Source organism: Marmota flaviventris, chromosome 1 (genome assembly GCF_047511675.1).
Source record: "Marmota flaviventris isolate mMarFla1 chromosome 1, mMarFla1.hap1, whole genome shotgun sequence".
NCBI classification, from domain to species: Eukaryota; Metazoa; Chordata; class Mammalia; order Rodentia; family Sciuridae; genus Marmota; species Marmota flaviventris.
Window position 1 is genome coordinate 123,839,631 of NC_092498.1, and position 23,913 is coordinate 123,863,543.

The following is a 23,913-nucleotide window of genomic DNA, read 5'->3' on the forward strand; positions in this document are numbered from 1 at the left end:
CGCCGGGCGCTAAGGAGGTGCCGCAGGACCCGCGCGGCTCGGCCGGGCGGCGGCGATGCTGTGGCCCCGGCTAGCGGCAGCCGAGTGGGCGGCGCTGGCCTGGGAGCTGCTGGGTGCCTCGGTGCTGCTCCTCGCGGTGCGCTGGCTGGTGCGACGGCTGGAGAAGCGGCCGAGGGGCCTGGGCCGCGGCGGGACTCCGACCCCGCCGCCCTGCGCGGCCCCGGCCCCTGGAGCAGGTAAGGCGTAGTTGCCCGTGGGACCGCGGCCGTCGCGAGGTGGGCGGGGCGGCCGCTGGCCCCCAAGAGTTGCGGGCTGGAGCTGAAGGAGGTTGCGGGAGCGGGGCGGGGCTGCGCGGCGGGAGGCCGGCGCCACACGGCCTGGGGCTCCGCGGCGGGCTAAGGGAGTGGAGCTCGGCGCGGCGCCTGGAAGTGCCCGAGCTGAGGGCATCGGGAGACGTCGAAGAGCAGAGCTGGCGGGTCGCGGCGGCGCGGGGCTCCTGCGCGGGTGAGGGCGTGTCCGGCGCACCCCGGGCGGGCGGCGAGGTGGGAAGTGGGGGGCTTCGTCAGCGAGGTTCGGTGAGAGCTGGGTGGGCACAGCTCCGGTTCTCAGCCCGGTATTGCGCGGGAAGATCTGGAGAGACCTGAAGTCCCCAGTAAGTCTGGAGTTCTCGCAGGCTGCCCCAGCGGATTTGGGAGTTTCTTAGCGGAACCCCAGGTGGCCCTCTTTTCGCTGCCGCCTGCCTCCTCTACTGCAGTCCACTGCTTGCCAGGCGGTGCGTCCTGCATTCATCAGGGGACGTGTTTTATTTACACACACAGACCCGCCCCGCAAAATCTGACATCTTCCCGAGTTGTTTAAGTACCCTGATAGGGGACACTTGGCAGTAAACGGCTGATGACGGGCCACTTTAGACCTCAGCGCTGAAGGGATGTTGAGGGGTTATTTTTTTTCTCACATACTGGATTTGCAGCTGAAGAAAGGCTCCAGGAGGGTCAGGATACTGCTGAGCAGCAGCCTGATGGGATGTAGGCCTGTGGACACTGGGCTCTGTGCCTTCCATCCTGTCGAATTTTACCTTCTCTCAGCCCCTTAAGGAGGTATCAGGGGCATCTTTTATAAGTGGAACCCTGATTTGTCCATTTACACTCAATATTGCCACAAACTCTGAACAGGACACAGATTGGTAACCAGACGCTGAAGAAAACCCCATGTGTTGCTAGTAGGGTATAGAGCTGAGAGGTGGGAGTCTGAATGTCTTTTTTTAAAATTAATTTTAAAAATTGGGTGGCAGAAGTTGGGCAGACACAGTAGTGTACATTTGAAATCCCAGCAACTGGATAGACTGAGGCAGGAGGCTAACAAGTTCAAAGATTTGTGTTGTTTTTAAAACTTTGTTTAAATTTGAAATTATATCAAGTGTATAAAAGATTATAGAAATAGTACACACCAACTTAACTCTTGTGAAAAGATGTTCAGTATTGCCAGCTGGTAGGGAAATATGAGTTAAATCTGAAATGCAATATCACTACACACATACTGAAATGGCTAAAATAAAAAATATAGGTACTTCCAAAATGGCAGAGGTGTTAAGAAGCTGGGTCCCATATGCTGCTGTTGGAGTATTCAGTAGTACCATCCCTGTAGGGATCAGTCTGGCAGTTTCTCCCATTTGTCCTAGATAATTGAAAGCTTATTTTCACATAAAAATCCATATGCAATTTGTAATTGCCCAAGACCAGAAATGACCCACATGTCCTTCAAAGGGTAAATGGTTTAATAAACTAGCATGTTCACATCAGGGGTGTGCCTTAGCAGGGCCCGTGGCATGATCTGTGTTGGCCTCAGAGGTGTTGTACTGAGTAAGGCCACTCAGAAGGTCTTTCCCAAATGATTTATGTAACATTCTTAAAGTGCACTACTCAGAGTGATAGAGAAGAGGTTGGTTGCCAGATCCTAGGACAATGGGCAAGAATGAATGTCACCAAAAGGTGCAGGAGAGTGATCTTTGGTGATTGTGGGATAAGTTCTCATGGTGGTAGGTACACAAATCTGTACATGTGATAGGCAAGTGTCAGCCTTGGAGAAATGTGAGTAAGGGGTCCTCAGGATCTTTCTGTATGATTTTTATAACTTCTTATGGATCTATAATTATTTGAAAATAAAAAGTGGAAGTAACTGTGCACAGTATTCAATTTGATTCCCTAAATGTTAGTATCTTGGATGACCACATACGAGTATGAAAACCAGGAAATTGACATTGATGGATCACTATCATCCAGTCTACAGATCTAACTCAATTTCTCATGTCTTTGTCTAAGACCAGTGAGGTCATACTGCTTCATCCAATTCCAATGTAGCAGCACTGAGTTGTTCTAGCCAAGGGTCAACAACCTGTGGCCTCCACCTGTCTTGTGAATAAAGAGTCCTTGGAGCATAGTCCTGCCCTTTCCTTTACTTGTCACCTGTGGCTGTTCTTGAGTGCTGGAGAGGCTCTCTGGCTAGCAAAGTCTTGGGTGCCTTCTCACGGGCCCTTCCAGGAGTGGTTTACTGACCCCTTCCTTTCTCTGTCAGTGAGAAGTCCGCCTCTCATTAGCCGCAGTCTGTGCCCAAGTACACATAAAGTAGCTTCACAATGCTGCTCTACACTACTGGGGAACCCCCAGCTAACTGGATTGTATGATTGCTGAAGTGCTGCTTGTCTTTAAAGGTCACCATGCTGTCTTCAAGAGTCACTTGGGTTGGTTCTCCCTACTCTCACATTATCCATTTGCAGTGTTAGCTTTGTTTGGTTTGTGTTCTGTGTGAGCATCTCTGTCATCTTTTCATTTGGTTACTTGAGTGTGGGAATCCCAGACGTGTTTCCAAAAGTTAAAACTTTTCTTCCACTTGGTTCCCCCGCCTTATAGGTAGCCAGTTTCTGAGTTTCTCTATACACAGGAGCAGACCCTTATGTCTCCTAGTAGGAATAATCTATCTCTGTCAGACCCAGTGGGACAGACTTTGTGTGCAGTACTGCATGTTCTCCTTATAGCCTGAGGATAGAGCCATCCTCACCATTTTGTTGGTGAGGAAGCTGAGGCTAAGTGTTGGCATGACCTGCCCAGGCTCGCAGCAGGAGGTTTCAGGAGGGGTTCAGTCCTGTGGTGAGGCTTGCCTGCCTGCAGAGAACAGACCTCCCTCAGACTACCAGCCCAAGCTGAGAAGGTGGCTTTAGAGTAAGGACACATTGTGCGGAAAGTGGGACCTGCTCTGCCCAGCAGGTTGACTTGTTATTTTGGACTTAGGTGACGTGACAATGGATGCTGTTTTGGCTCGGTTAAAACTCCTGAGTCCAGATGACCTCAGAGAAGAAGTCTTCAGAGCTGGATTGAAATGTGGCCCCATTACAGCAACCACAAGGTTCATTTTTGAAAAGAAATTGGCTCAGGCTTTACTAGATCAAGGTGGAGTGCTGCCTGCCTCTCTTTCCAACCTCAGGGAGACAGCTGTAGCACTCAGCCAGGACACACAGAGGACTCTGCCGTCTGCTGAAGGAAACCTGACTGTGCAGGCCAGTTTTTCTGAAGACAGAGATTTTAATTACAGTGTGGGCTTGAATTCGCCAGAGGAGGAAGCTGTGGCATCCAAGGCACGCCCAGAGCCCCTAGGTGCCTCCCTCAGGAGTGACACCCACCAGGCTGGAGCAACGCCCTCTAAGGAGCCATCCCTGTACTATGGAGTGTGCCCAGTGTATGAGGACGGCCCAGTGAGAAATGGTAATGGGGCCGTCGGATGGGGTGCCCTGAAAATTCAAAGTTACAGATTAAAAAAACTGTCCAACCTTTTTAGTTTAGATCTTTAATATTGAAATTCATGTTTTGGTACAGTGTAGTATCATAAGATATGAAGTTACATAATAGATATACAATAATATCGTGCTTTGTACAGATATATATAATCAAATTTATTAATGTGGTTCTCTTTGCTAGCTGAGGCGCTCTTGCAAGCTTAAAAATCTGAACTGTGAGAGTAAAATCAGGAGACTGGGTAACACTGTTTGAGTCGACAGTTGGCCCAGGTGTGATAAAGCGACAGAGCTCCAGTTTCTTGTTGCTAATTGTTCTATTGCTTTTCCCACCCAGAAAAGATCCATGTTTATGAAGATAAAAAGGACGCATTGCAAGCTGTCAAAATGATCAAAGGGTCCCGATTTAAAGCTTTTCCAACCAGAGAAGATGCTGAGAAATTTGCTAGAGGAATTTGTGACTATTTCCCTTCTCCAAGCAGAGCCTCGTCACCGCTGTCCCCTGTGCGGGCAGCGCCACTCCTCAGCAGTGGTGGGCTGAAAGGTAAATCATGCTACCATCAGGCTCCCCAAGATGCCTTGTGCCCTCCTTCTGACGGATGGCATCTTACTCTCTCCATTTGTGGGAGAAGTCTGGTGTGAGCAGAGGCCCCTGCAGTGGGGGCAACAAAAGGGCAGGGTCTCAGGGCTTGGTCAGGAGGTTTGGAAGGCAGGGTGGGACCTGGGAAGCCTCCTGGGGTCTGGAGTAGACAGGCCAGGACTTGGCAAGAAGAGTTCTATTGGCCCTTCCATGTGTGCTTTGTCCACCTGCTGCCAGCAGGGTCCAGGTCTCTCTGAGACAGTCTGCATACCCATCTGAAACCTCACCTGCTTCTAGGAGCATAAGATGGGCTCCCCTGGGGGAGCCAGAAGTCTGACCACACCTGCGCCCTGCTAAGAGCTGGGATCTGTTTGAGAGGCCCGGCCTCGGCTCTCCTTACCTCCTTGGCTTTGGTTCCCTCTCCTGTGCATTTTTCTGGGCTTCCCCACTGGCTGTGTTCTGGAGGGAAGTTGCCCTGTCAGGAAGGGCTGGTCTTCAGTCAAGGGCCTTTCTGTTGACTATTCTCTTTTCCCTTGCTTAGCCTTACACAGTCCACTCCTCACAGTTGTGAGAGTTCGGCTGAAGGACATTTAAGACATTCTCAGGTGTTGTGATTAGACCTACAGAAACCATATGTGGAGCTCCCCTTTCTGGAAATTCTTGCGTGCTGGAAGTCACAGCAGTTCGAGGCTGCTGATCCTGCTCCACCTGCCAAGCTGCCTGGTTAATTTATTCACTGATTTGTTCAGATCGCACTGAAGGACATGTCATTCACACAGCCACTCCTGGCTGGACTTGGTTGGTGGGTCTGTGCATGAGCACAGTGCACAGGTGCTGCCCTTGGTTGGCTGCAGCACACCCACAGCTTTCCTTGCTCCTCGCCTGTCCCTCCTGAGGCTGCCACACTGCCTGGGAGGTCACACATTGCAGCACAGAGAGTGGTGAGGAGGTATAGTGAGTGCCCTTCACTTCTGTGTCCCGATGGCAGATGGTCTGTGCTTATCTGAACCAGAAACAGTAAACAAGGAGCGAGCAAACAGCTACAAAAACCCCCGCACTCAGGACCTCACTGCCAAGCTGCGGAAAGCTGTGGAGAAGGGGGAGGAGGACACCTTTTCTGACCTTATCTGGAGCAACCCCCGGTATCTGATTGGCTCAGGGGACAATCCAACCATTGTGCAGGTGAGTCAGCTTTCAGCTTCTCTTCTGCCATGTGGTCACCGCACTTATGACAAAGACCATTTGAAATCAATGGGGCTTGCAGTGTGCATTTGTCTTTCAGGAAGGGTGTAGGTACAACGTCATGCATGTTGCTGCCAAAGAGAATCAGGCTTCTGTCTGCCAGCTGACGTTGGAAACACTGGAAAACCCCGAGTTCATGCGGCTTATGTACCCAGATGATGACCAGAGCATGCTGCAGAAGCGCATCTGCTACATCGTGGACTTGTATCTGAACACCCCGGACAAAGTGGTGAGTGCTGCTTCAGCCTCAGGCAGACTTGCTTTCTGCACAGTGTGCTGGGCCCTGGAGAGCGAGCAGCTCTGGTGGACAGAGTGCTTAGCGGATGGGTTGAGAAGGCAAGGCCCTTCCCACAGGAGCCTCCCAGGGCCAGGTGTGCCTGTGTGGAGTGAAGGAGGTTTTCTGCTTTGTGTTCTAGTGTCCTATGTGTGTCCTCCTCCTCCTCACTGAATGTTGTGTGAGGTGTGTTTCCTGTAGGGTCACAAAATTCCAAAGGCACAAATTCTGGTGACTGCGTAAGGTGTAAGGAAGGGATCTTGAAATGAGTTTATCTACATGAAAGCATCCAGTGGCAGGTTGGAGCCAGGGCCGGAACTCCCAGCAGAGCCTGGCAGTTGGGATGTCCTGGGTAGAGCTGCAGGAGCACATGGTGATGACAGCGACTTGTGCAGGTTCTTTTCCTTGTTTCCTAAGTGATGTAGTACAGCAGCTGTTAGCACAGGTTTACCCTGCGTTGGGGATTATAAGTGAGTAGAGGTTATTTAAAGTGTGTGCTGTTGTATATAAGGACTTGAGCATTCAAGTGTTTTAGTGTCTTGTGGGGAGGATCAATCTCAGGAGGCCATCAAGGGACTACTGTAAGTCACAATATCATAGGTGGTTTCAAAAAAGTAGTAGCAAACATGGAACAGGAAAGAATGGATAAAATAAAAGTGTGCTGAACTAGTAGTAAACTGAGCAGAGGCATCACATTTATGTACTACCACCCACAGCCAGTCTGCACAGCTGTGTAGGGCTTTGTGTCCCACAGAAAACACCTAGCGATACTAGGATTTGAACCCAGGACTCCAAGCTAGCTAGATAAGCACTGTACCACTGAGCTACACTCCCAGACTTTTTAATTTAATTTAATTTTGAGACGGAATCTTCCTAAGTTGCTGAGGCTGGCCTTGGACTTGGTGAGCCTCCTGCTTCAGCCTTCTGGGTAGCTGGGGTTATAGGTGTGGCCACTGTGCTAAGCCATCTGTTTGTTTCTAAAGGGTCATGCAAAATTCATAGAAAATGTCTGTCTGTGTTAGAACTAACAGAGCTAGTCATGGTGGCACACTTCAGTGATCCTAGTGACTGGGGAGGCTGAGGCAGGATGACGAGAAGTTCAAGGCCAGCCTCAACAACTTAGTAAGGCCCCAAGAAATTAGTGAAACTATCTCAAAATGAAAAATAAAAAAAACTGGGGGGTGTGGCTCAGTGGTTAAGCATCCCTGGGTTCAATGCCTGATACCAAAAAAAAAAAAAAAAAAAAAAGGCAAGAAATTATTTCATAGTTTAGCAAGAAAGCTAGCTTATTAATTATTAAAGTAGAGGTTTCAGGGCACATCTTAACATGACCTTAAAAGTAGGAAATACCTGATTATTTAGAAGGTCATGGGTCTGTGAGCAAACAGCTCACTGGGACATAGTGGTGAGACTCAGGGCTCGGTGGGTCAGCAGGATGTGGGGAGAGTGTGTAGCTCTGTAGCAGGTACCCGGCATGGCAAAGGGAGGGCTGGAGGACTAGAGCATGGAGCATGGAACAGGCTACAGAGTCTGTGTGGGCCCCAATGTGCCCAGATCCTTGGAAGGCAGCAGGAAGTATTGTCCTATTGTGTAGCAGAGGTGAGGGGCTGGGTGAGAGTATGGCTGAAGTGAAGGACCCTGGGATCTGAGTGTTCTGAGGAAGGTGTGAATGGAGAAAGGCCGAGTGGTGGGGAAGGTCCTGCATGTCACCAGCTCTCAGCTGTCTCTGGAAGCTGTGAGCTCATCCATTGATGTTTGTCTGTGGCTGTTACAGGGACAGCATTAGGCAGCAGCAGCAGACAATCAAGAGAAAGCAGGCTAGCTCCCACCAAGGGGACAAGGTGCAGGGTAGAGGCATCGTGAGGACCAGGGGACTATCCAGCAGGGGACAAGGTTCCGTGGAGAGGCGCCATGAGGACTAGGGTTAGGGTTAGGGTATAGTCCAGCAGGGGACAGGGTGCAAATCTCTTGGACTCAGCCAGGGACAGAAGATGAATGCATACAGGAGTAAGGCCCAGAAGCAAGAGTATGGTGTTCTTGGGGACAGTGGGGAGTGACACTGGCGAGCTGGGGTTGCTGTCTGGTGCTGGAAGGGTCTGGAAGGATGTGCATTTGCTGCTTCTAGACCTTCCTCTGCACATCCCAGCTTTGGCCTTGCACAACTCAGTTTGGGGGTCCTGTTGACCATAGGCCTACTGGCCTGTGGGTGCCCTCAAAACTGCCTAAAGGTGGGGGTGGGTGGAGCTGTGCAGAGGGCAGGGGAAGGTATGGAGCCTGGGCCACCACCGTGTTGTCAGAGCATCAGGAGGTGAGGTGCTCAGTGGCCTGAAGGCAGTAGTTAAGAGAGACCCGTTTCCTGTGGAATCCACAGCAGAGAGCTATCCTTGCGAGTAGGCCACATCCATGGGCTTTGCTCTGATCTGGTCATGCCTTCCTATTCCAAGCCCTGGAATAGACTGGGTACATCCCAGCATGCGACTATAACAGCAACATCTTCTATAGTCTTTTTAGTTTTGAGGCTTTTTTTTTTTTTTTTTTTTTTTTAGTAAATACCTATTTCACCTCGCAACTATATAAAAGGTTGAATAATTATACTTCCTCTGCACTTCTTTCAGGGCTATGACACACCTTTGCACTTTGCTTGCAAGTTTGGGAATGTGGATGTGGTCAGTGTACTTTCTTCACACCCTTTGATTGTGAAAAACCCAAGGAATAAATACGGAAAAACACCCGAAGATGTAAGTAATTCTTAAAAACGCAATTATACTGTGGTGCTAGAAATGAAAATACAAGCTGGTTGCGTTGGTGCACCTCTGTAGTCCCAGTGACCCTGAGACTGAAGCAGGGAATCACAAGTTCAAGACCAGCCTGGGCAATTTAGTGAGATCCTGTCAAAATACATACATACATTAATAAATAAAAAAAAGATCACACTTGGTTGTTTATGCCTGTAAGCCCAGCAGCTCAGGAGGCTGAGGCAGGAGGATGATCTGTTCAGAGCCAGCCCCAGCAATTTGGTGAGACCCTGTCTCGAAGTCAAAAACAAAAAGGGCTGGGGATGCAGCTCAACATAGAATACTCCTGGGTTCAGACTCCGGTACTGGAAAAAAAAAGAAAAGACGTAAATGTGCTGTCTGTGATCACAGCTCCAGTGAAGTCAGAACGAGTGTGTTTGCTTGCTTTCAGGCATTCCTGATACCCTGCTGAGCCAGGGGGAGAGCTGGCCCTGTGTGTTGATTTGGGTCAGTTATTCCACACACTTAGCAGTCATTTGTCATATTCTCCTCCTCCTCCTCCTCCCCCTCCCTCCCCTCTTCTTTTCAGCTCTCCTTCCCTCACTTTCTTCCTTTCTTCCTTCCTCTGGGGATTGAGCCTAGGGACCCTTAACTTCCAAGGTACATAGATAGACCTTTTCCTTTTAATTCTGAGTCAGGATCTCAGTAAGTTGCTGAGGCTGACCTCAAACTTGGGGAGCCTCCTGCCTCAGTCTTCCACATTGCTGGGATTACAGGTGTGCACCACTATGCCTGGCCATATTCCCTCTCTGAGCTTATCAGTTGACCAAGTTCAGAGTGAGTGCAGATGGTGATGATGGAGATTGTGGTAATGGTTGTGATGGTGAAGATGGTGTTGAGGACTATAGTGCTGATGGTGCTTACGGTGATATTGAGGAGCACCGTTAAGTGATATTGAGGAGCAAGCAGATGGTGCTGCTGTTGAAAGGAGCCGATGTGTTCAGTTGGGTGTGCGTCAGGCACCTTGCTGACCCTCACACGTGTCACCACAGGATGCAGTCAAGCCTTGTGAAGCAGGCTTCCTCCTGATCCTTAGCAGTTGAGCAAAACTGGTGCAGTGCACCTTGTGCCCTTGAAATGGAAGAGGGAACTGAAACTTTGGAGAGTGGAAAGACAAGCAGGGGTCGCCCTGTAGCTGACTTGGACTACCAGTTAGAAATGAAACCTGGTAGTACTTTCCCCAGGCCCTTAAATTGTTGTTATTATGTTACTAATGCCGACTTTTTGTAGAAAATATAGAATGCATGTTAAAAAAAAAAAAAAAAACACCCGAGCCAGGTGTGGTGGCGCACACCTGTAATCCCAGCAGTTCGAGAGGCTGAGGCAGAAGGATTATGAGTTCATAGCCAGCCTCAGCAACTTAGCACGGCCCTAAGCAACTCAGTGAGACCCTGTCTTTAAATAAAATATGAAATAGGGCTGGGGATGTGGCTCAGTGGTTAAGTGCCCCTGAGTTCAATCCTAACCTACCCAGAACCAAAAACAAAAAGAACACAATTTATAGAAAAATTCTGCAGCTGAGAAATTACCATTATTTTACATATGACTCAATTTTGTTTTTCTATATTTTTCCAGTGTAAAATGCTATTTGGTAAAAATAGCAAAAACAGCTTTAAACTTGTGTTTATTTGTTTGGACCCTTGCCCCCTGTACTGGGGATTTGGAACCCCAGGGCTGCATATGTTATACCTTGGTGCTGCGTCCCCAGCCTAACTCATGCCATTATTAAAGCATTTGACTTTCACTTAGAATTAGTTACAGACTTAAAAATACTTGGCTGCATTGACAAGTTTAGCTTGTTTCTCTCAGGCTGATAGTTTTGTTGTTCCTTCTCAGCTTTTATTGGAAGGCTGTTGGACCTCGTATGGTGGTAATGGCTGTGATCCCATCTACTCCAAAGGCTAAGGCAAGAGGATCACAAGTTCAGGGCCAGCCTCAGCAACTTAAGGAGACCCTGTTTCAAAGTAAAAAATAAATTAAAAAGTGCTGGGGGTGTACTTCAGTGGTAGAGTACCCTGGGGTTCAGTTCCCCATACTGCCAAAGAAAAAAAGACTGTTGGTTTTCTATTGTATCTAACAAAAATATCTTACTGCTATAATTCTCCAGGGGTTCAGAAGTTGACTTCCCAGTTGCAGAATTAGGTTTGCACTCCATGTTGTATGGTGTTCTGCCTCTGCCCAGCTCCACAGCAGCAGATGCTCCCAGGCCTGGGGACCTGCCGCAGTCTGGCTGGGCACAATTCAGGAGCCACTTGTCAAAAGAAATGAACTTTATTTTTAGAACACACACACCAAACCACACAGCTCCTCAGGAAAAACCTTCAGAGCCCAACAGCCACCACCGGCTTCCCACAAGCCTCTCAACCTCCCCCCACCTTCCTCCTGCTCTTGAGGCCGATTGGCTGGGTCATGTGGGCGGAGCCAAAAAAGTCCCCCAATGAGCAGTTGCGTGGTCTGAAAGGGCGGGGAAACAGCCTAATGAGCATCACCACAGAGGAGCCAATCAGTTGGCAGCTAGAAGTTTGCTGGGGTCCCTTTCGGCTGTGGCTCTCAACAGGGACCTACAAAGCGGAGGAGGTGGGAAGAGCACCCACAGGCTGCTGCTCATGCCTGACTGCACTTTTTTGTGGTTCTGGGATTGAGCCCAGGGTTTCAATGCTAGGCATAGAGAGGTAGCAAGTGCTCTGCCACTGAGCCCCATCACCAGCCCCTGGAGAAACACACTGTTAAGTTTTCCTTTCTTTGCAGAAATAGAAAAATGTGGAGTTGTACAAAGAAAATAAAAATTCACCCATATTCCTGGAGTGCTTTGTCCTCTTAAGCTTTTATAAAAGTGTGTTAAAGGACAGAATGGAAATTTTTTTAAATAAAGTGTGAACTTTATGAAAATTTAGCATTAAGATCTCTTCCTGGAGCTGGGAATGTGTGCAGCGCTCGCCTAGTGCTGTGAGGCCCTGGGTTCGATCCTCAGCACCACGTAAAAATAAATAAATAAAATAAAGGTACAGTGTCCATCTACAACTAAAAAATATTTTTAAAAAAAGAAAAAAGATCTAAAGATCTCTTCCTATTTTGTTGATTTTAAAACTTGCTTTTAATAAGTTCTGCATAAGGAAACATTGTGATAAAATGAGCTTTGGTGTTCACTTACTGTTTTGTTTAAATAGGTGATTTGTGAACGAAGCAAAAATAAGCCTGTGGAACTGAAAGAGCGGATCACAGAGTACCTAAAGGGTAAGTTTGCGGATCGCAGGGGCCTGCACTGCGCCCTGTGTCAGGGCAGTACCACAAGTTGGCTCCTGGGCCCCAGAGAGGGTGCTGTGCCCTACCTCAGGGGCCTCTTTAGGAGCCTCCACCCTTTTCTGCCACTTCTCTTTTTTGTCTGTTCTTTGAGCTCATTTCCAGAGTGGTCTGTGATGAGCCTGTCACCAACTGCTGCACATGACCTCTCCCTCGTCCCGTGGGTCTCATGTGGCCAGTTCCTCTGCTCCCTTCTGGTTGGGTTGGTGGGTTTGGCTTTTGTTGGCTGATTTGTTTCTAGGAGAGTGCATCTGCATCGGGACCAGCCATCCTCTTGGCTCAACCTTTTAAGACCAGAACCCTATCTTGAAAAAAATAAAATGTGACCCATTTTCCTAGTGTCTGTTTTCTTGCTCTGTCCGCTTAAGCTTTCACAAAAGCCTCTCACAGGACAGAATGTGCAGTGTCTTGAGTGTGAGTCTTCTGCGGCAGTCCCTCTGCAGGGCTGGGAGGGGCCAGTCTGCTCTCTGAGGCCTCCCTCCTCTGGTGAGCAGCTTCCAGTGGTGACGCCTATGCTGGTGGCCTGTGGGCCTGACGGGTGGGGAGAGGGCTGGCTTCTGGAGGCCCTTCTGCTGTCCTCCTCTGTGTTGCTTCCCTGAGTCTCAGGAGACACCCTGGAAGTGCCTTTCCTTTGCTGTCTGGAGGTTCTGCTTGTTGGGTGAGGTTGCAGCTTACTGAGACCATGTGTGTCTACTTCTCCTGCTTATGGCACACAGCCATAGCTGTCCCTTGGCACTGTGTCTCAGGGCACTTGCCCAGCTCAGTGATATTGTGGCCTCGCAGCCCAATTTTACTGTCTGGTCTTTTGTAGAAATAGGTGCCAATCCCAAAGAGCTGGACCACCACTGTCCTCTGATCTCCTCTAGTCCTGATTATACTTCCTGTGTACGTACCTGTATGTAGAGGAAATGGACCCAGGTGGCAGCAGCAGAGGTGCCTCCCTGGGCCGTCTGGGCATGGCCAGAGGCCCCAGGGTTGTTTCAGAACATCTCTAAGCAGCCAAACAGACTGACCCACTCTGGCACTTTAAGCCACGCTTTAAGAAGTGCCTTATGCCTTAACACTGGCATTACTTTGCTACAGTAGTGAGATAGTTACTCGGTTTGCTAATGCCTTTCCTGTTGGAGACCATAAAAGTGTGAACCCTAAGATCTGCTGATCCAGTTGTTTTCTAAGGAGACGATTATGCTTTGCTACCCAGCTTTTCCAAGCCCCCAGACATCTTCCTTGGTCCTACTGAGGGACTCCTATAATGCTCAGGCATTGGTCAGCCTTGATGGTCAAGTTGTGGCCTGCCGCTCTTTAGATTCACACACCAGAGAGCGTGCTGCAGATGGCCTGTGCTGTTGCACACTGCCCCTATGCCACCACAATCCACGCTTGTGTAAAGAGAGGGAAAAATCCAGGCTTGCACCTTTGAGAAGGCCTGAGTCCAGTCCCCCACATCAAAGTACTGGGGGTGGGGACCCAGGGTGCTTCACTGACCCTGACTGAGCTGCCTCCCCAGTGCTTTCAGTTTATTTTTTAATTTGAGATAGAGCCTTGCTGAGTTGCCCAGGCTGGCCTGGGACTTGTGATCATCATGCTTCAGCCTCCCAAGTAGCCCCAGTCACAGGCGTGGCCACCACGTTGGGCACGAATCAAGTTTTTTTAAAGATCTTTTTTTTTTTTTTAGTTGGACAAGATACTTTGATTTTATTTATTTATTTATTTTTATGTGGTGCTGAGGATCTAACCCAGAGCCACATGTGCTAGGTGAGCACTCTACCACTGAGCCACAACCACAGCCCACGAATCAAGTTTTGTAGATGTAATTTTTCTTGTTCTTTCTTTCTCTCTTTTGTAGATAGACAGAATACCTTTACTTTATTTACATATTGTTATGTGGTGCTAAGGATTGAACCCAGTGCCTCACACATGCAAGGCAAGCGCTCTACCACTGAGCTGCACCCCCAGCCCCTAGATAAAATTTTTCTTTCCTCGGATGCCAGGGATGGATCCCAGGACCCCACAAATGCCAGGCGATTGATCTATTGCCAACCCTGTAGATAAACATTTTAAGAACCGATGGTGTAGTTCAGTGGTAGAGTATGTACCTAGCATGTTCCAGGCCCTGAGTTTGATTCCCATCACCAAAACATCCTACGAAACCCCCAAATTTTTAAAGGACTTGAATATCCCCCCAAAATAAAATTAGTATTTTTACAAATAATAGGTAAATTTTACAATATGCTTCCCCCCACCAAAAAAAAAAAAACACTATTTCATGTCTAATAAAAGAAGAACCTGTCAGTTACTTGTGAAGTACATGCAAGATGCATTGCAATCTTGGACATTCCAATGTGAGATGCAGTGTTTCTGTTGCTGTGGTCTCGGGGATCCTCTAGGTGAACATACAGTACTTCTGTGATGAAAAAGCTGCAGGGCGTAAAAACTATCATAAGCATGTAAAGTAAATGCCCAGGTGACCTCTGGGTCATGATGGGCAGTGCCCCGCTTGCCTCCACTCGCGTGGCAGGGATGAGATGCCAGCTTCTCCCCCAGCTGCCTCTGGCCTGTCTTCCACAGTCTCCTTCCTTCCCCACTGCTTTCCTCAGGAAGATGTGAGGCTTACTACATTCCCTGCATCCTGCCCAGAGCACAGAGGAACCTGGTCCCTCTGTCAGGCCAGGAAGCAGGAGCCTGTGGCTGATGCCTGTTCTTCCTCAGGTCACTACTACGTGCCACTTCTGAGAGCAGAAGACACTTCCTCTCCAGTCATCGGGGAGCTATGGTCCTCAGACCAGACGGCCGAGGCCTCAAACACCAGCCACTGTGGAAGTGACCCCAGAGAACCTGTGCTGACCCTGAGAGCCTTCGCAGGGCCCCTGAGTCCAGCCAAGGTGAACTGCTGTTCTGGCTGTCCCCATGCCGCAGTGCCGGCTGCTCCAGCCGTGCTTTGACTTGGTCGTGGAAACCTAGTCCTGCGGAACCCAGAGTTCCATCTGAATTTGTTTACTCCGAGGTGATGGCAAGGCTTTGGGACGTTTGCCGTGTTGCTCAACTGTCAGCTGGGTGTGTGTGTGTTGGGAGCCCACCTCTCAATACACCAGTTTACCTGGCCAGCCCCTCCTGTGCCATCCAGTGTGGTTTTCCTGTCTCTGAGCACCCAGCTCATGCTGCATGCGTTGCCAGGCCAGGGCGGCTATCCAGTGTCTCTCGGGACCCCTCGCAAGCTCACATCCCACTCTTTCCCCTGATTGCACCTCCCACCCTTTGCTCCCAGAGCTTGAGCTTCTAGCAGCCCCTTCCTTTGCCCCTGAGCTGAAGCTGCTGGTTTGTACCCACATTCCTGGTGTTCAGGTGAGTCCCTAACAAGTGGTGTTGCTAGGTCAAAGGTCATGCACATTTTTAAGTCAAAATACCATTGGTAGCTCTTTCTCCAGTGAAATTTTATACACTGACATGTACATAATCTCTTGTTAAAAGCTTTCTAAATAAGCCAGTGTGATAGTGCAGGCCTATAATCCCAGCTACTTGGGAAATGGAGGCAAGAGGTGACACTTTAGAGCCCAACAAGGACAACTTAGCCAAATACTGTCTCAAAATAAATAAACTTCTCTAAGTTATTGGTTGTTTGGAGACATTTTTTAAAATGTCTCCATGATGAGTTATATGAGCTGAATTAATCAGAGCTCTAGTAAAAGTGACTCAGGAGACGGCATCTGTTGTCTTGTGTGATAGGAAGACATGGTACCAGGGAGGGCAGTTCAGCCAGGCCTGCTGACCTCGGGACTAGGCCTCTGCCTTGGGCCCTCTGGGCCGGGGCTGACTGCAGTCGGGTGGCCTCTCCTGGCTGTAAGACAGGCAGCCACATGGCTGCAGGCTGCTAGAGGATATGGGCACAGTCGTGGAGATGGCTATGGGGTCTGCCTGATGTTGGTTCTGAGTGCTGGGTGATCGGCACAAGCCACAGTGTGACCACACTTCTCTCTTTGTAGGCAGAAGACTTTCGGAGACTCTGGAAAACTCCACCTCGAGAGAAAGCAAGCTTCTTCCACAGCGTCAGGAAATCTGACCCAGAAAGAGGCATTGAGAGAGTGGGAAGGTACTGGGGGAGCTCCACCAGGCTGCAAGTGGTGCAGGAGCGTGTGCGGTGTGGTTACTTACTGATTGACAACCAGGAGCCTGACTGTGGCTGCTTCAGAATGACAGTCTTCTGAAGACACTTTCTGGGAGCTATTACAGTCTTTTCTTCAAGGCTAAATACATTGCAGAACCAGGTTCTGTGGTGTAATTCCAGGGACTTGGGAGGCAGAAGCAGGAGGATCACAGGCTCAAGGCCAGCCTCAGCACCTTAGTGACCCTGTCTCAGAACATGGGTTGGGGGTGTAGCTTAGTAGTTGAGCATCTTGGCTTCAGTCCCTGTTACTGCCAAAAAGAAGGAAGGAAAAACTTTGCAAATGTTACACATGCTGCAGTTTGCTTTGCAGAACCATAAGATAAAACATTCCCTTCCCAATCTTTGAGCAGTCCTACAACTTTTCTGTGAGATCTTAACATTTTGTATAAGGTACTCTGTGTATTGTATTTCCTTTGAGGAAAAAAAAAAAAAAGATTAAGCGCCTTCTGCTTAAAACACAAGAGGTGACTTGTGATGGAACAAAGTCCACAAAGGCAAAGCTAAATTATAGTGGAATTAAATAAAACTTTGTTGGATTGTTGAGACCTTTTCTCAAAATAAGTGTCCAATTTGAAGTTTACAGCTTGAACCTACAAAGGGCCTTTAAATTTTATGTACGTGGCTAAAAAAAGCATATGTGTTGGTGGGCTCTTGCTCTGTGACCTTTTTTCTGTGAAGTAGGGTGGTGTGAGGATACCTGGGGCTTTGGACTCTTTGAGTTGACTGTGTGTGGTCCACTCCATCACCAGCAGCTCCTCAAGGGACACTGCTAGGTCTCACCCTGGTGAAGAAGTACTAAAAAATGCAAAATTAATTTTAGTCCCAAGTTTAGGATAAAATACATACAGCCTGGCCCCAGTGCCAGGTAGTGGGCCCACAGCGTTGTGCATAATAGGTAAGAACTCCACCCGGGCTGCACCTCAGACCAGAGATAGCACAAGATCATGCCCAAGATCGCAGACACTGCTTAAGACATCAGGTGGCTATTTTCTGTGCATTTGGTTCTGTGGGTATTTTTTCCTGTTTCTCAACTGGTATACTTGTGTTTTATTTTTTACAGGGAGCTAGCTCATGAGCTGGGGTATCCCTGGGTTGAATACTGGGAATTTCTGGGCTGTTTTGTTGACCTGTCTTCCCAGGAGGGCCTGCAGAGACTGGAAGAGTATCTTGCTCAGCAGGAAATGAGCAGAAAGGAGGCCTGCCCCCGAGACCAAGCCCCGACTTCTGGTGAGCAAGTATGATTTGGGGAAGCTGCAGCCCCTCGGGGAGCGTCCATCTGTCTCTCTTCTCTCCTGTGTTTTTATTGTAATAGTGGGCACTTTCCTCGGACTCACATTGGGGTGTCTGTACAGGTGCACGTTAAAACATACATACCAGCAACAAGCAGCATGTGCTTCTGGCTCTTGTTCTTACCCAGAAGCTTCCCTCTGGGCTGTTTTTCCAAAATGCAGAACAGCTCATGTTGTTTTAGATGTGATGTTTCTCATGTAGTTTTTCTAAACATACCTTTATCCTTGAGTAGATTGCATAACTGCAGGGAAAAGGCCAAGTTCTGGAATGGCAGCCTCCTTGTCAGACCGCAGGGTGCAGGGCAGCCCACAGATGTCAGCAGCACCATCAGCACAGAAGTCAGGTCTGGGTGCAGCTGCGGGTGGAGTGCATGCTTAGCATGCAGGGGGTCCCAGGTTCAATCCCTACTGATGTAAAACATTCTTAAATATAAGTAAGAGAAAAGTTTTAAAATACCCCAAAAATGAAATGGACATAAACATATTTCCAGTGGAAATAAAAGCATGTATCTCCCTAGTGTCACACAGACCTTTAAACGCACCCCTTGTTGGGATGGCTTCCTTCCAGGCCCAGACAGGGCAGGCCTGCCTCTGGGCAATAGTCTGCTCAGTCCAGAGTCTCTGTCTCTCTTTTCTTTTTTTTTTGGTACTGGGGCTTGAACCCAGAGGCATTTAACCACTGAGCCACATCCCCAGCCCTGTTGTGTTTGTTTTTAGAGACAGGGTCTCACTGAGTTGCTTAGTGCCTTGCCATTGCTGAGGCTGGCTTTGAATTTGCGATCCTCCTGCCTCAGCCTCCCAAGCTGCTGGGATTAAAGGCGTGCACCACCGCGCCCAGCCAGAGTCTCTGCAGGAGAGGAGATGCTCGCATGCCCTGCTTGTGAAGCAGCGAAAGGCTGACACTGCTCAGTGCTCAGCAGGGTGGGACTGGCTGAATGCACTGTCGTGTTCCTGCACAGAACTTAAAATCACGCTTCGGAAAAGTGATGAATGATGTGAAACAAGGCTTAGCTATAATGAAAGATGTGTAAACAATGACAACAATCAGTGGGAGACCTTTCCATGTGGCTGTGTCAGTCAGCCAAGGTCAGATAAGCTCCTTCCTGAGAAGCATGGACCACATTCGAGTGGCCACTGCCTTGACAGCATTTCCATCCCGGGAGGACGTGCTGCTCTCAGGTAGTGCTTCTGCACACCACCCACAGGGAGAGGATGTGGTGGTTCTTAGGGGATTGTTCTGGGTGCTGTTTCAGGGCCCAGCAGGGTCTCAGCTCCTGTGTGAGCTGGTGTGAGCTGGTGCCCACCACAGCCATTCCTGCCCTTGAGGGGGGTGGCCCAGGAGCTCGTATCGGCTTGTGGTGTCTCGCCTTCCCCCTTTCCCATGGGTAGTGCAGGTGGTTTCTGCCTTGAAATCTGGTGAGATTATGGGTTAAAGGGTGGTTTCTTGCGTGGGTCCCAGGTCTGCAGTGCACTTGAGGATCACTCAGGCCTCTGAAGTGCCACTCTGTCACCCTCACAGGTAGCAGGAAGAAGTGCAGCAATTCCATTTCTGTGGGGGCATTTCTAGATGAGGACAATGACGTGAGCTTTGAAGAAATTACAAATGGGCAGAATGCAGCTCCACATCAGAGCCAGCCCACAGTCAGTGCTTTTGGAAACTTGGAGCACAGTGGCCTTTCCCAGGGGCAGCAGGCAGACCCAGTGGGAGCCTCAGACCAGCACCATCCCCACACCAGCAGAAACAAGTTCTGCAGTCCCTTGACCCATAGCAAGATCCCAGGCGTGGAGAAACCAGAGGCCCTCAGTGGAGAGGAGGCCCTTTTGTCACCTGTCTCCAGTTTGACTCTTGAGTTTGATAAAATGGATTTGCGAAATCTAAAAGATAGCCTTTCCAAGACAGCAAATAAAAATATGAAAACTAAAGATCAGATCCTGACTTCAAGAAAGGACATACCGCCTGCTGCTGCAGTCGGACTGGGAAATGACCAGATGAGGACAGATGGCGAGATGTCAGCTGGTCTGGCAAAGATGTCCCTGGACCCCAACAGTCCTGAGTGGGGAAACCAGCAGACGTGCGGACCTCAGTCCCAGCCCACACCCCTGTCTGCATTCTCCCCCTCCACAAGGGACAGCACCAGGAGACTGTTCCTCTTTGGGTAAGTGCGTGGCGCTCTTTGCCCAGGTGGCACTGTCTGTAGTTCCTCTCACCCTTCGCCACAGTTTGATTTGATGTACACTCTGGTTCCTCTCTGTCTTGAGTTCATAGCTCTTTCATTTTTTAATTGGTACTGGGGATTGAACCCAGGGGTGCTCTGTCACTGAGCCATCTCCCAGCCTTTTTTTTTTTTTACTCTGAGACAGAGTCTCGCTAAGTTGCCCAGGCTGGCCTGGGACTTGGCCTCCTGCGTGTCTGGGGCCACAGGTGTATGCAGCTGCCCTGGCAGGAGTGTGCACCTTCTTGCTATCTTCTAGAAGGCTGGACTGGCTGCTTCTCGTGTCTGCTGTTATATGCTAGGGAAGTCAGTGCCACCAGGACTAGGTCTGCCCTAAGAATAAATTTGTTTTAGTAGGCAGAGCTTCCTGTCCATAGCAGGATAGATGTGCCAGTGTGGGGCCAGCTGATTAGTGACCTTCTCCTTAACCTCCTCATTCTCAGCACAGGACAGTGGGGTTGCCATGCCCTGTCAACCAACCTCTTGCTCCCTCCAGCTGATCCCTGAGGTGGGAATGATTTCATGGTTCACGTGCCCGAGTCAGTTTGGTTCTTGTACACCATTCTGTTCACTTGCTGGGTTCTAGAGTTTAATGATGTTTTGAGAGGCTTTGTTTTTGTTTTGCAGTACTGGAGACTGAACCCAGTAGTGCTACCACTGAGTTGCTCAGACTGGCCTTGGAATTGTGATCTTCTAGCCTCCACCTCCTAAGTAGCGGAATCACGGGTGTTTCTGCATTTTCTTGTATCCTTTTATTATGCATTCTAGAGAGGAGCCATCAAAACTCGACCGGGATGTCTTGGCAGCTCTTGAACGTGCAGATGTCGACCCTTATCGGTTCCCAGCTGTGCATAGATGGAAGAGCACTGTCCTGTGCTATTCCCCCTCAGACAGGCAGAGGTGAGGAGGGTCTGTCATGTGGTCGCTGTTGGAACTGAGGTCTGGGGTGGCTGTGGTTGGAGACTGGTGGTCCTGCCCCATTGCAGTCCCGTTGGCCAGGCCACCATGTGCAGTCCTTGGACGTGGGCCTGGGTTCCACATGGCCATGACTCTCACATGGGATATGTCTCCAGTTGGGGGAAAATGAGAACAGCTGCTTGAGTGTTCAGGGTGACAGCAACCACGTTTGCAGTCAAGGTCACACACCTCTTTTTGGAACATCTGCCTGTGCACATTCCTCACCTTCCAGTGCCCAGGGCCCTAGGTTCAGGAGCGCCCCCTCTGCACTGTGGTGGCCCCTGTCCAGGCATGGTGTGTGTATCAGGTCCCAGAGCCTGTTCTCCTTGAACCTCCACTCTGCAGGTGTGCCGCTGAGGTAACAGATCTTATTCTGGTTTCCGTAGTTGGCCAAGCCCTGCACTGAAAGGAAAGTTCAAGTCTCAGCTGCCAGATCTTGGATGCCCTCACAGCTACAATCCAGTGCGAAGCGGTGCAGCCGGCAGCAGCCCTGGGAAACTCAGCCATGCTTCCTGTTCACCGGGCCTGGGAAGCCCCAGGCGCTATAGCCCTGCACACGGGAGCCATCTCCGCAGGGTGGCACACATGGCCCAGCTCACAGCCCTGTAGGGTTGGCACTTGCTGCAGAGGCTTGGGGTTCCTAGGCCTATTGGTCAAATTTCATAAAGGAGTATATTCTGAATAATTTATTAATCCTCACTTTGAGGGTATAATTTTAGAAATGCAAATGTTCTAAATAAAATTTACATTTCTGATAAATGGAAGAAGTTAACAAAAGTACACTCAGATACGTGTTTCAAGTAATGATCCCGGGTTTGTTGTTGGGCAAAGGTGCAAAGGCCCTTAAACAGCAGGTGGCCATCACTTCCCAATACTGAGCAGGCGCTATGGACGAGAGGTGACTGGCCCTGAGGTCAGCATCACCCTGTAGCTCTTGTGCTTGCCTCTACTAGAAGGCTGGACTGGCTGCCTCTTGTGTCTTTTTGTATGTGCTAGGGAAGTCAGTGCTCACCTAGACAAGGGCGAGCTGCATGTTATCTTGCCTTTTCTGGGGCAGCTGCATTCTGGTGCAGGATAATGGCCAACATGAATGGTCTGCAAGTCTTCCTGGATGGGCAACAGGGAGCCAGTGAGCTTGCCTGTGTCAGATACTCAGTGGTGTTCAAAACACTGCTGATCAGAGTAGTAGGTGAAAGTAGCTTTTCTCTTGGAAAAAAATGTGTAGCTATTGGGATCCATGCAGATGGTCAGAAAACTCACCAGCACATGAGCTGTCCCTCTGCTTCCCTTAGTCACCAGCTTGGTAGTGACCATTAATCTGTAACCTGTTCCCTAGCTTTGAAATTTGTCCTGAGAATTAGTTAAGCATAAATTTTTCTATTGCAGATTATACAAGTGGATCCCACGTTTAGAATTCATTTCAATTGGATTTCCTTGAAAAGAGCGTTTTGCTGCAGTACAGAAACCAAAATTTAAGTCCGTTCCAGTTACTTGTGGTGTTGACGTTAACCTTTTCCCTTGGCACCAGCCTGGGGAAGGTCTGTCCCTAGAGCATGTGGGGAGCAGGAAACACTGCCAGCTGCCAGGGTGCCTGAGGTAGGGTGGCCTTGCAGCAGGCCAGTCTCTTCCAGGTGTCAGGACAGTGGCTCCCACACAGCATTCTGTGGACATGTCCAGTGTTTGATCCAAAACGAAAACTGCTGCTGCTCTTGCCAACCTTAGTGCCTTTTGTAAATCATTTTTAATTGTCCCGAATTTACTTTTTGAGACTATAAAATAATATTAAGTAGGTATTCCTTTTCATATGTAAAATTGCTGAATTAAACTGTGTAAAGAAAAAAGTTTTATTTCATGTGATAAACATTTTAGTTGGGAATATTGGAATTAATATTTAGGTCTTAAATCCAGGTTTGTCACACAGGGTGTTTTCATTGTTGTGCCACAGACAAGCTCTGGAAAATCAAAACATGGATATTACACTCACAGAGATGCTCTGTTTTCTCCAAAGTCTTACCTTATTATTCTATATATTGTTGTAAATGTGCAGATTGAAATTAAATAGTTTTTGCTCTAATTTTACAGACTCCTGTTTTCTGTAGTTTTAGGAGGCCCCTTTGACTATTTCTCCATTTGTTTGAACCTATCCTCAGTAAATGCTTTGTTTCCTGGGTGATCTTGTGTCCTTTTAAAAAACTACTAAATGAAGTAAGTTTATTTTTACACCATGCCTTCAAAAGATCTCTCACCTGTGGCTGGGCAGAATGTTTTTTAGTGAAACTTTGAGCAGTGTTTTGATGAAACAGTACATTTACCTGAGGGATTGATTTAGTTGGGATTATCATTTGGGGTCTTTTGGTTTTGTTTTAAGATGGGGTCTCCATGTAGTGCCCAGCTGGCCTCTGGAACTGCTGGACTCAAGCAGTTCTCCCACGTTGGCCTCCACAGTGCTGGGACTATGGGCACACACCACTATGCCCAGCTTATTTGCCTTTTTCTTCCCCTTTCTTTACTTACACAGTTGTAAGAAACACTGGTATCAAAGTAGCACAAACTTTATAGCTGCATTTGGCAGTGGGAGGCCTCTTTTTGTGAGATGGCATGTAATCTTCTATCACAGGACAGCTGGCACCCCATCAGGGTAGGTGTGAGCCACCAGAGAATGATTAGTAAAGAATAAGAGAGCCAGGAAAAAAGGTTTAAAGGAGACGGAGCGCCTAATAGGTCCTCCAGTCCACATAGGCTCTGGAACTAAACAACTGAAAAATGGCTCTGGTCTTTTATTTAAGGGAGCACATCAAAGACGGGACTTGCAGCAAACAGGTTGATTGGCATCTTGGCAAGCTACACCCATCTCCAGGAGGCTATGTGGCTCCAGCTTGTCACCCATCTCCAGTGCAGTGCTGAACTCGGAGCTAGATAGGAAGCCACATGTACTGGGCAGTCTCAAACCAGCAGGAGTTCTGCTGGGAGTTCCCAGGTACCAGACTTTCCGGCCTAACATCTTCCATGTTGTTTTTAGTTCTTGCACAGTTGAAGGATGGCTCCGGGAAGTCTTCGGTTTGAAGATGATGATGTAAGATACTCCCCACAAAGAGGTGGGTGGGTGGAATCCAGAACAAGTCCCCACTCCTCTTTTCAGGGGAAAAGCAAGCTCAGGTGCCACTAAAACAAGTGCCCTCTGCGCTGGCAGGGACCATAGCCAGATCCTTTTGAATGATGATAGGTCTCTCCAGAAACATTCACAGCTTTCTTGGACAAGGACTGATCAGGGCCTAGTGTGGGCGTCACTTGAAGCATCCACTTGAGCAGTCCTGGGG

At 48.9% G+C, this 23,913-nt stretch overlaps 1 protein-coding gene across 2 annotated transcripts; it reads left to right on the forward strand.

Annotated features, from left to right (window-relative positions):
- Window positions 1–22,670, forward strand: Ankle2 (ankyrin repeat and LEM domain containing 2). 2 transcript variants are annotated; one of them, XM_027952012.2, is made up of 13 exons: window positions 1–236; window positions 3,285–3,755; window positions 4,122–4,328; window positions 5,353–5,546; window positions 5,647–5,835; window positions 8,496–8,618; window positions 11,843–11,909; window positions 14,685–14,857; window positions 15,956–16,062; window positions 17,198–17,364; window positions 18,946–19,582; window positions 20,408–20,539; window positions 20,983–22,670. In XM_027952012.2, the coding sequence occupies exons 1-13, from the start codon at window positions 56–58 to the stop codon at window positions 21,203–21,205; spliced, it is 2,871 nt and encodes a 956-aa protein (XP_027807813.2). In that variant the 5' UTR covers window positions 1–55; the 3' UTR covers window positions 21,206–22,670. The 2 variants fall into 2 exon arrangements, with proteins under 2 accessions (XP_027807813.2, XP_071471936.1); XM_071615835.1 differs by having other exon boundaries at window positions 5,377–5,546.
- Window positions 22,671–23,913: the final 1,243 nt, after the last annotated feature.

Excerpts from the sequence above, each read along its gene's own strand:
- Ankle2 (XM_027952012.2), top strand. The coding sequence starts at position 56 with ATGCTGTGGCCCCGGCTAGCGGCAGCCGAGTGGGCGGCGCTGGCCTGG. Across the intron at positions 5,547-5,646 it reads ACAATCCAACCATTGTGCAG|GAAGGGTGTAGGTACAACGT; the intron begins GTGAGTCAGCTT and ends TTTGTCTTTCAG. Across the intron at positions 5,836-8,495 it reads TGAACACCCCGGACAAAGTG|GGCTATGACACACCTTTGCA; the intron begins GTGAGTGCTGCT and ends CACTTCTTTCAG.